Source organism: Tachysurus vachellii, chromosome 7 (genome assembly GCF_030014155.1).
Source record: "Tachysurus vachellii isolate PV-2020 chromosome 7, HZAU_Pvac_v1, whole genome shotgun sequence".
Lineage (NCBI taxonomy): Eukaryota > Metazoa > Chordata > Actinopteri > Siluriformes > Bagridae > Tachysurus > Tachysurus vachellii.
The window spans coordinates 21,822,074-21,834,321 of record NC_083466.1 but is presented as its reverse complement, the minus strand read 5'-3'; the positions used below and the strand labels follow the sequence as shown (position 1 = coordinate 21,834,321).

The 12,248-nt window shown below is 34.6% G+C and overlaps 1 protein-coding gene across 2 annotated transcripts; it reads right to left on the bottom strand.

Moving 5' to 3' along the window:
• Window positions 1-2,780: 2,780 nt before the first annotated feature.
• Window positions 2,781-11,256, bottom strand: shtn2 (shootin 2). Of its 2 annotated transcripts, none has more exons than XM_060874950.1 (17): window positions 11,139-11,256; window positions 10,261-10,310; window positions 10,116-10,176; window positions 9,767-9,861; window positions 8,756-8,924; window positions 8,318-8,415; window positions 8,128-8,209; window positions 7,912-8,006; window positions 6,280-6,426; window positions 5,494-5,647; window positions 5,177-5,369; window positions 4,997-5,055; window positions 4,803-4,903; window positions 4,695-4,721; window positions 4,302-4,355; window positions 3,812-3,968; window positions 2,781-3,640 (listed from the first exon to the last, which is right to left on the bottom strand). In XM_060874950.1, the coding sequence occupies exons 1-17, from the start codon at window positions 11,170-11,172 to the stop codon at window positions 3,513-3,515; spliced, it is 1,704 nt and encodes a 567-aa protein (XP_060730933.1). In that variant the 5' UTR covers window positions 11,173-11,256; the 3' UTR covers window positions 2,781-3,512. The 2 variants fall into 2 exon arrangements, with proteins under 2 accessions (XP_060730933.1, XP_060730932.1); XM_060874949.1 differs by having other exon boundaries at window positions 2,781-3,661; window positions 11,139-11,255.
• Between the last annotated feature and the right edge of the window lie 992 nt (window positions 11,257-12,248).

Below are 12,248 nucleotides of genomic sequence, written 5' to 3'. Positions count from 1 at the left end.
TACATAAAAGTGCATCTGTGCAACCTAATGCAAACAGTGCAGGAGAAGACAAACAAGACAGTGCAGCACAAGACAGAAAGACAGGCAAGACAGTGCAGGACAAGACAGAAAGACAGGCAAGACAGTGCAGGACAAGGCAGAAAGACAGGCAAGACAGTGCAGGACAAGACAGAAAGACAGGCAAGACAGTGCAGGACAAGACAGAAAGACAGGCAAGACAGTGCAGGACAAAAGGCAGTGCAGACAAAAAATTACAAAACAATACAAAAAAGACAATACACAAGACAATAAACAGTAACAGCGCTGACCAGTGTAAATACTGTATGTTCAAACAATATTGCGTGTGCAGTAATACTAGAATGAACACAGTGTAATAGAATGTGTTATTTACATTCATTTACATATGTTATTTACCAGAGATGGGGGACTCGAGTCATATGACTTGACTCGAGTCGGACTTAAGTCGCAAGTTTGAGACTTGAGACTTGCTTGACAAATATTAAAAAAAGACTCGACTTGACTTTGACTTGACATTCATGACTTGAGACTTGACTCGGACTTGAGTTAAATGACTCGAAATAACTTGTATTTTGTTTTTGTTTTATCTTTGTTGTCTATTTTGTTTTTAAATCTGTTTTTAAACGCACGCAAGAGCGTAATATAACCACGTGACGCAGCAGGCAAGCAGAGGGAGCGCGCGCACTAACTAATAAACCTTAACAGTCGTGACGAAACATGGAAGGAGCTACACCAAATTTAATTAAGTTATTATAATACCGGGATTTTGTGCAGGATGAGAAGAGAAGAACAGCAGTATGCGACCACATCGCTCACATTTGAATGACAAAGTTCTATCAAAATTTTTTGCAAGCGCCATGTAGTGTAAATGGTTGGTTACTGTTTATGTGGAAATGTCAGCTGTTTTGCAATAGCGCTTATAATTGGTCTTCAGTGTTAGGCTTTGAGTGAAAAGCGTATGGATCGTTTATGGGGATGCACATATATATAAAAAATATAAATAGAAAAAACTTCAGAGTTGCAAGCAGAGCCATATTCTTGTCTAGCACGCACACGCACGCACACACACACACACGCACACATTCAATTTAAAGGGATAGTTCACCCAAAAATAAAAAAAATCTTTTATAATTTTCTCACCCTCATGTTACAAACCTGTATAAATTTCTTTGTTCTGATGAACACGGAGGAAGATATTTTAAGGAATATTTATAACTAAACCATTCATGAGCCCCATTCACTTCCATAGTGGGGAAAAAAGAATACTATGCAAGTGAATGGGGCTCGTGAATGGTTTGGTTACAAACAGTCCTCAAAATATCAGTCCTGTTCATCAAAACAAAGAAATTTATACAGGTTTGTAACATCATGAGGGCGAGATCAAGATAACAGAATTTTCATTTTTAGGTGAACTATCCCTTTAATTAATAAATTACACTAACTCCAATCATTCTCTCTCTCTCTCTCTCTCTCTCTCTCTCTCTCTCTCTCTCTCTCTCTCTCTCTCTCATAATTAATTCACTTCAAGGTTTGTGGGATTCAATAATTTACGTTTTTTGATTGACGTGATTGATTGTTGTTGTTATTCTGTTGTTAAAAAGGAAGGATCTAATGTAAGGATGTGTTCATGTCACATTAAAAGGGAATGCCTGTTCAAAAAATGCCATTTGGTTGCATAGAAACCATTGCACTTTTTTATATATACTTTTCCATGGTCTTCTGCCATGTTTGAGGCATATTGAAACTTTGCATGCTTTTATGTTGGCCTTATTTCAGTTACATTTACATCTTATTCTTTGTAGTTTTGATTTTTATTCATTTTTAGATTTTTATTGTATTTACAACTCACCTGTATGTCGACACCTCTTAAAAATAAATGCATACTGTATAATCATTTTTGTTGCAAATAAAACTCTCATAGTCCATACTGTAGATTTAACTTTGCTTAATATATACATTTAGTTAAATCATCAAACATATGTATGACTTGCCAGTGACTTGCTTGACTCAAGCTACGACTTGACTTGACTTGCTTGACATAAAGCAGTGACTTGACTTGACTTGACTTGACTCTCACAAAAAATGACTCGGACTTGCTTGAGACTTGAAGGTTAAGACTCGAGACTTACTTGTGACTTGCACATGTGTGACTTACTCCCACCTCTGTTATTTACATTATTTATGTTATAATGTGTCATTTACATTCAGGGTCTCCATTATTTTTTGTCAACTACTCACTCACTCACTCATCTTCTACCGCTTATCCGATTTGTCAACTACTTAAATATAAATCATTTCTAAATGGTATTTTTTACATTTTATCCTGTTCCTGAAGCAGGTGAAGTGGGCTAACATTGGGTTGAAACTACTGCCTGGTGAAAAAGATGTTTTATTGCTGTTTTAATCTTTGTAGCATCGCCACGAAATATGAGTTTGTGTAGTTTTATTTAAAAAATGTCATTGTACGTGTATGTCTCCTCACTGTACTAACAAAACATTTTGTTAGCTAACACTATAATTGTTGTTTCAATCTCACGTGCTCACATCTATATTCTGACATGACCCATGAGTAACTGAACAAACCTTTGTTTTTCCACATATGAGGTTACCATCAAATTTGCTAAATGTTTTGATTCATTCTCACTATTAACTACTGTGCCACCATGCCACCTTTATCTAAATCACACATCCATAACCACCACTTAGAGACCAACCCCACCCCCAACATACACACACAGACAAATCAGACACCTTACAATTCCTGGTGAGAGATATAAATTCTTTATAATGTTTGCTAGATAAAGGGCTCTCTCAAGGGGGTGCAAAAACTCTTATAGAATAAATTGAGTTTAAAAGCAGAAAGCCAAGAGCTACTACAGTGCAAATAATTCCTTTCCACTTAAATGCTTTTAGCAAAGAATAGCAGTGCGATGGTGTGGAGAGGAAAAAAGCACCTCTCCCCATCTTCTTGATGCCTGAATGAACTCGCCTAGAGGCTTTTAAAAATGCACACATAGAGAAAACAGAGAGCTGAAGAGTGAAAGAGTGATGACACCTTTCTGTATCACTTTTTATATCAGAAGCCCACAAATCTATCAAAGAAAACTAATAACAAAATATACATAAATATACTGTAGAATACATAAATATACTGTAGAAGAAGTATGTTTTATTTCTTCATTAACCATTCTGAATGGTCCTCTGAAGGTTTCTGATAAATTGATAATCCTGATCAATTGTTAATGCTTACAAATATAAACAAAAATGGGAATTAGGAACAATCTTCAAAACAACAATATTTTCTTCCATATGATTAATAAAAATGAATAATTAAAATTACTTGAAGGGTCAGTGTATTTTATATTTTAAATATTTAAAGTAAACTAATTTTCACTATAGCCCATTAAGTATGATGTTCAATTTAATTGGGTTCCAATTTTATGCAGTATTAATAACAATAGCATGGCAAGAACCAACATCAGCTGTCTGTATCTTTATTTGTCTTCCCAGATGATACATTCTGATACTCTGTTGCGTGAATTTCTATATTCTTGGTTGTGCTTCAGCCTCCGAAGGACAGGAACATTCCCACTCTCTGCTAGCCAATTTGCGGAACTTGTGGCTGTGGATGCAGGAGGTGGATCTAAATTGTTAAATTTAAAAATAAAAATAAATGCATTGGTGTTAGATTGAAAAAATCAAAAGATTTACTGAAATAAAGGGAGTAAGGAGTGTAAATAATATTTTTTTTTGTATTGGAACTGAGCAATGGATATAAATGAAAAACCTTTACCCTGAGCTGTTGGGGCTGAAGTCGATTTGGAGCCTAATTCATCTCCAATTGCACGCCTTCTTCTCTGCAAGACCATCTGAAGCTCCGCCTCCCCCACATTACGACTAATCCTTTTCCTGGATGGAGTCCTTTTGGGTGCTTTTTTTTTTATGGTGTCCTGAGTGGAAATCAGGTTTGATGGTTAGGAAAACAACTACTAAAGAACTATAGAATAAGTAATATTTCACTGATGTTTGATGTGAACATTAAATTAAGCTTTTATACTGTATCTGATGATTTTATGCATTGTATTGCTGCCACGATTGGCTCTCTGGAGAAATCTATAGATGAGCAAATGCACAGGTGTTTTAATGTGACCTGTGAGTGCATTGAGGCTGATAGCGCAAACTTAAGGTTACATAATAAATCAGTTTTTATCACTGTCACAAGTGTGAGTGATTGGGTAATGAGTAATGAGAAGTTGATGACTATAAGAGAACAAGACTTTTACCAGTATTCCCTGCAATTCAAGGACAGCAGATTTCCTCTTCTCACTTCTTTGATCCTATAACAAGAAAAACATCTTATTATCTTACTCTATTAGCAGTACATGAAAGGATTTATAATGACAGTGACAGTCACTTTGTTACTTTAAATATATATATATATATATATATATATATATATATATATATATATATATATATATATATATATATATATATATGTGTATATATATATATATATATATATATACATAACACCATGATGAACCTGAACTGAAAACACTGTAATAAACTGAAAACACCATTAGATTTTCCTTTAATTTATCTTCCTTCAAAATTGCTTTATATACACATATATGTATGTAGGTCTAAGATTTATAATTTAATAATTTACTAACCGCCCATGAATCTTCATCCAGTCCAGTCTGAAAGATAAACAAAAGTAATGTTAAATAACAACTTTCCCTTATTTAGGTCTAAGGTTAGCAAAAACCAAATCTATTTACCTGTGGTAGTTTCTGAGTGGGCCTCAGTACAATCCCTTTCTTAATTCTCTCCATCATTTCATCCACTGCCCTGACTTTCAAATCTACAGAGAGTGCAGGTTCTGTGATAACAAAACAGCATAACAGAAGTCAGTCAAATCCATCCCTGTAAAGATTTTGTATAATGGAGAAATAGCTACACAAATAACTCTTACTCTTAGAGTCAGTGGTGTTGTTTCCAAGTTTCCTTCTATTTCTCAAAGCATCCAGCGGGCTAGAGGCATATGTCAATATATTTATTATACTGTCACTGGTCTGTTTTAGCATACTGTATTATGATTATGTATACTGTTCATTTGATGATAATGGTAAAAAATAGACATTTAGCATCATACTCAATAAGACTTGAAGAGAGTGCAGAAGGAGGGGGAAGAGGAGGTGGTGGCGGTGGTAGTGGAAGAGGAGAAAGAGGAGGAGTTGAAGAAAGTGGAGCTGGAGTGACTTTCTCTTCATTTCTCCCAATTGATAGGCCAGATTCAGTAGGAGGATTCTCTTTGACCATTTTCATCATATCGTGAAGCTGCTTAACTGAGTACATATTATTCAATTATGCACAGTTTTGCATGTCATGTGATATTAGACCCTCATTCTTTCAACATGAAATTTGTCTGACCCAATTATGCTAATGTTACCACAACATCGTTGGCCTCACCTTCCTCCTGCAGTGCTGACACAGTGCTTTGTGAGTCTCTCAACTGATTTTCTATCTTCAGCCTATCTTTCATGTTGGTCTCTAGTTGTGCTCTGACCATTTGCAGCTCAGTAAGAGCATTAAACTCCTCCATCACTGCTTGAGACTGACTCCTCTACAAAAGAGATCCACAATTCAGGAGGACAGTTAGGATACAAGTAAATAATTTCTGTTTATTATTTCTGCTTTAGCATACCAACATTGCCACTGCGCTCCTCCACATAAGCATACAAACATTCAGACACACTCATGGCCCCCATCATCCATAAGCAATTAGGAAAAAAGCTCTGGTTAGTCTTTGCTAATGTTTTGCCATGTTCTTGATGGCATTAATTTACATTTATCAGTTATTAAAATTAGAGTAAGATTTGAGGCAGAAATTATTTCTTTTGAAAATTTTAGTTAATTGAGAGTTAATTTTGAGTTTATACTTTTTAGTTAAATTTAAAATAAAGAATCTGAAGCTATACTTTGCTGTACTACATTTCATGGTCTTACAAACATGATGACTGTTTCACTGGCAGTATTGTGTAATATTCATCTGTGCAACTCTCTCTGTGCTATGTTTTACTTATAGTGAAATTGATGTATTTTTTAGTTGAATGCACTTCTGTTCACAATAACCCCTGCATTATATTGCACAATTTCCTTGTCTATCTTTTACTGGAAAATTTTTGGTCTTAGAAAATGCACTTTTAATTTTGAGAATTTTGGTACTTTACAACACTCTCATACATGAACCCACACCTGGTGTTGATAATGCAGCCGTAACTCCTCCAGTGCTTTGTTGATCAGAGCCACCTGCTCAAGGGCTTGCTGAAGTTGTGTGTCAACTTGTTCATGTTGTACCAGGGCCAAGCTCTGCCTCTGGCTCTCCTTCTCCTTCACCAGGACCTATACTCATCCATTTCCAGTAAAACAATCCTTTAGTTCTTATAATAATAAATCAAAAGCTTCATTAGGAAATATGTGTTTCTGATGTAATGCTGTGTTTTTAGTGTCACTTTTGATTTCAAGGCACAAAAGTGTAACAAAAATAGCTATTAGGTCAACAGCAATCATAAAAATTCAATCCTTCTACCAAATTATTACCCCACCTACATTCCTTTGTTTAAACCAATTACTGATTTTTTTTCTGATTGTGTGAATAAAGCCAGTAATTATTTGGTTAATTTAAACAAAGACAAAAGTACTAAAGCACTGAAACCTCCCTGGACTCCACCTTCAAAATCACATGTCATTCAATGATTCATGTCCTACAGAGAAAAGGAAGAAGCTGTATAAGACACGAAGTGAATCTGTTTTGGTTTCAGATCATATTTTTCACTTCTCACAAGTATGAAGAGCTCTTAGTTTACTACATAGCCACCAGAATTGCAGAGCTCAACCAGTGACTCTCACACAAACAGCATTACAATTAGACAAAAAAGCCTAGTTTTGACAAGTGAATAGTTCTAGCTCTTTATACAAAGACAAGCCAGCATTTACTTTCTGTTTGGGTTAGGCCTTCATTAGACTCTTTGTAACAGAAATTCAAATAAGGAAATGAATGTGTTTTGAAAACAGGGTAAAACACATAAATAGACAGAACTAGCAATAAAGCGCCTTATTCAAGCTGTTTAGTGTGTGGTGGGCCATTGAGAGTGAGACTGAGTGGGGTGAAAACAGTAGGGGTCCCTTTCACAGGTGAAATTCCCCCCTGCAAGGTCCTCATTATGCCATCTGCAAATGGTGAACAATATGGACAAAGGCAACAATGATGGTGGCGGATATAAAGTGTCAGCCAAGGACAGGGGCTAAAAAGCTTCAGTTTACAAACTGCCATCTTGATGGGTACTAATTATTGCAGAGGGGTGTGTGGGGGTGAACGCAAAGAAGCGTTCTGAGCTGAGATGCTCACTTAGAATGAATGCCAGAACAGCTGGCATTAATAAAAACGTGTTTGTGTGTGTATGTGTGTGTTTGTGTGTGTGTGTGTGTGTGTGTGTGTGTGTGTGTGTGTGTGTGTGTGTGTGTGTGTGTGTGTGTGTGTGAATATACACAAAACAAATGGTTTGATGTTGAAATGTTGGGAAATAGACATCTTGCCTCTTACTTGTTACTCTTGTTACTCATACTTAACTAAATGACAAACAACATGCTTTCTGTTCCTAATATACATTTATTGACCAGGCTTGCTAACGACTGGTCTGACCCCTTTCTCCCGATCCCCATTGTGTTTATCTTTTAATACGATGATTATGTAGATGCAGGTGTAAATAAATATGCTAAATATGATTCACAAAATGTGTTTACTCAACATTAGACTTAAGGAAAATTATTTCTAAGGCACAAAGAGCAAGCCAGAGCCTCAGATATGCAGATTAGGAATGCCACTACCTGTTGTGCAAACTCTTCAGCATGACGCCTGAGTCCTTGCTCCATTTCCAATTTCTGTGACATCTCTGCAAACTGTTCTGTAACAAGCTGGGATACTATGATCGGCAAGAGAGAGAAAGAGAGAGAAGAATCACATAAAACATTTGTAGGTAAAATAAATTATGAGTTTTAAATGATACCAGCAAATGATAAATGGTTCTATTAGTTGCCAGTCACCTCTTTGAATTTTGTTCACTGTTCGACTCTGTTTATTTAACTTCTTCAAAATGGCTTCTTTCTCCTGAACATCCATTGCAAGCTGCACAGCACATTTTGCATGCTCAGAGAATATAATCCTCACAAAACAATAACATTAGCAGTATCACATTTGATGCAGTGCACCAATCTCTCTCAGTGTGTTCTGTACCTGTTCTTTCAGTTCTTCTTTTTCTTTTTTCAAGATTTGTACCTGCTCACACAACTGCATCTTCTCCCCCAAGAGCTGATCAACAGATGACTGAAGCTCTGACAACATAATGAGTATATAAATACTATTGATATAAAAATTATTTGTGTCTAAATGTATGTATACATATACAAAGTAGTGCTTAATTAAAGAGACAAAGGTTTTAAGATGAATTTCCAGCTAAAATGCAATTCATCATATCAAACAGGTACCCAAACCCCAGTACTTCACATTTTAGTGTTCTTACTGCTGAATCACACACACTTCAAAAAGAAAGAAAGAAAGAAAGAAAGAAAGAAAGAAAACCCATGTCTCCAAGTGTTTCATTGCTTGATTATAATTTTTTTTAGATTTTGTTTAGAATTTCTGATGAGTGTGAATCTGAGGATGTAGGATTACCTCTCATCTGGGCCTGACTTTTGATAAGGGGATCTTCTGCCAATTCCACTGAAATGTTGGAGTCATCTTCTAGGTCCAAGTTCAGAGCAGCCAGGTTTTCAGGCAGCTCTGGAATCAAAGGCAGGAGAGCCTGACTTTTTCTTTTTAAGGCCTTGTTCTCTTTTGTCACCTGTGAGTTCAAAGGGAATGTCCTGTGACTAAGACAGCAGTACAGTACTGCAATAGTACTGCATACATTCACTCATTGCTATAAAATATAAAATGTTGCTTCTTTGTATGTTGCCAGTTTTTAGTTACAAATGCAAAAATTTTACAATTAAACATGCTGAACGTAGAACTGTGGAAAGATAACTGATAACCGAACAGGTGACAAAATGATTTGCATTGCTACTGCTGAATCTATTTAATAGGTACAGCTGAAAAGCAGATGCCGTTGTATAAGTCCCAGGAAATCACATGTTCTTGTTATTTTTTCTGACTTTCACTTCTTGTTCTTAGTTTGGTGAGGAAATCATGTTGAATGAATCTTTTATTAGGACAATAAAAATTATACAATGGTAGGCACAAAAACACCTAATTATTTAGACATTATCTATATCATATCATCTCCAAATGTAAGTTAAGCATATGTATAAGTTTATCTTTTAAATAATGTATTTTATAGCCTTGCTAATTATAACTGGTCTATATGTTCACCATACATGTTCATATTCATTTACTACAATCATGAAAAAGTCCTTATATTAGGGGATCCAGAGCATATCAGGGAAATATTGCACGGGGGAAGAATGCATCCTGGATGGATCACCAGTACACTACAGGGAAAAATGAGCACACATTCTCACACCAATTTTCAATTGAGGACAATTTAAATTCACAGTTATCCAGCAGTCTATGATTTTGGAAGACATACACAGACCTGGTGGAGAACAGGTGAAACTCCATACAGACAGTTACCCAAACTCAGGAGCAAAAGCCTTTTTTTCTATCTGGACAGATTTTTGAACCCACCTTTAAGGCAAAGGCCTCAGCATTCTCTCTGCAGGAGCGTTCGATTTGAAAGTGAATCTCTAGCAAGTTTATCTCTTTCAGCAACTGAGTGGATGCTAATGGGAATTTATACAGAAAAAGAAGTATTAGTTATTAAGGATGTTGAAAATAAATAAAGAAAAACAATAATAATATACATTATAATAAAATTATTTATATAATAATATAAATTAGCATCTGCATATTATGTTACAAAAAAGTGGATATTTGTGGATATTAAAAATATCAGGCTCTTCAAAATATACTACTCTTTACTGGAGTACAAGAGGACTACTGGTGTCAAACAACAAAGCTGCCCCAGTCAGCTCACCTTCCTCTATTTGAGACAGTCTCTGATTAGCTTCATCCCTTTGCTTCTCCAAAATCTCACACTGCAAATGTTATTAATAACAGGGTAAAATGATTAAACAAAGTAGCTAATAATGCAGGTCTATAGCAATGTTTTATCAAAGCACCTGAATGTCTTGTTCCTCTTCTGAAGACAGGACACTTTCATCCTCAGAGTCTTGGGTAAAAAACGTTTGGGTAGTTTTGGTCAGTGCAAGTAGGATTAATTATAGATCAATTCAGACAATGTTATACAGTCAAGACATGATGCATGGTATTGGACATGGTTTCACAATTAATTGAAAGCTCAATTGCAACAATAACTCTGCAGTTATGGTTCTGTGCCAGGTATTAGATTGTTCTGAGTTTAACCTCCATGAATGAGTCACTGTTGGGGCCATAACAAGGTTGCTAAACTGGTACATAATTCTGCCTCACTAGTCAGTGTCAAATAAATGAGAAACAGTTCCTTCATTGTATGGAATTTGAAGAAATGAAACCATAATCCATTTAATTGTTTATCTGCACACTTTCACTGAAGCTTTTGAAACTTCCTTGTTCTTCAATTTGAATCTGTGTAGTATCGAAAATATATGTAAGAAATGTGTATAAATTTAAGTTACTTATTTTAAATATATCTAATAATCTTGAATTTTGTATTATATTAATCTTTATATTATTCTTTATAATAACCTTTTGTTCTATGTTTATGTTCTGTAAAGCTGCTTTGAGAGCAATGTCAATTGTAAAAAGCACTATACAAATAAATATGAATTGAATTGAATTGAATTGAATTACTTGAGAAATGTGTGCGGCCTTTATTTAAAAAAAGGTTTATACTAACACTGCCTAATATTAACTGTATGACAAATTTAGCTTTATGGTAACTTATAACTTTATAGTAAATTGCACTACTACTGTAACTCCTTTACATTTGCCTTTAATAAAGCATTCATTTACAGTCTCATATATATACAAATTGCAAAATAAAATGTCTGCACCTTACCTAAATTTTTTAAATCTGCTCCTGAATTCCACATCTTGGCAACAATTCAGAACAACTATAGCAAAGGATTTTGAAATCTGAGTGGTTAACAGGAATTACTTACAGAGAAAGTTCTAACACAAAGGAGAACTGAAACTTTATTACTCACGTAGAGTTTCGTCAGCTTACAGTACATCCATTATATACTCATGGAGGTTAGCACAAACTTTCCAGTCTGTGTCATAAATGTCACTTTATTTTTAAAAAAGTGTGTAAGAAATACACTATAGTTAGACTTTTTTCTATTCAGGATGATAAATTGTAAAATAATATTATATTGTTATCATGTTATATTGTGGTATTTTTGTCTGCAATAAAAATGTAAACTTTATTTCAATGTTTGCTTCAAAAACATACTACTGTATCAACAAACTTTCATTCTGTATTGTTATTCAGAATGCTGATGGATCATTAAAATGCTTACATTTTTATACTTGTAGTGTATGAATTATATTATATATGTGCATCATGTTATTTAGTTGCATTTTAATAGCACAGTCTAAGATAGATTGTGTGAAGTGTAAAATCTGACTATTGGTATGCTAACAGTGATCGCATTGCCGACATTTGTGCAAATAAATGGGTTAATTTAATAAAAAAAAAGCAATTTTATGTGGTGCATCCCTTTCAACTGGTCTTTAGTATCCATGCATTGTTTTTCTTATCTGTTATTATATTATATATTTATATTCTATACTAATCAATATAAATATTTCCTATATATGTACCTATTTGTAGTTTTTTAAAGGCATGCCATCTGAGCTCTTTCCTTCCTGGTGTGGAAGTAATTAAAATTTAAATTTTATGTCATATACTTAACCATACACTACATTTTCACTGCTACAATTGTGGTGAAATGCTTTTTGACTGTCTGTGTCATAAAAATAGAGCCAATAAATATAAAAGAGAATACAATTAAGAATAAAGAATACAATTTTAAAAATGGAATTAACTGTACAGGTGGGAAAAGTAGGAAAGTATATGAAAAAATATTAAAATGTACATAGTATAAATGCTGACTGGTAATTGAACATGACAATTATGAATAAAGTGCAGATGTGCCAATGTGTG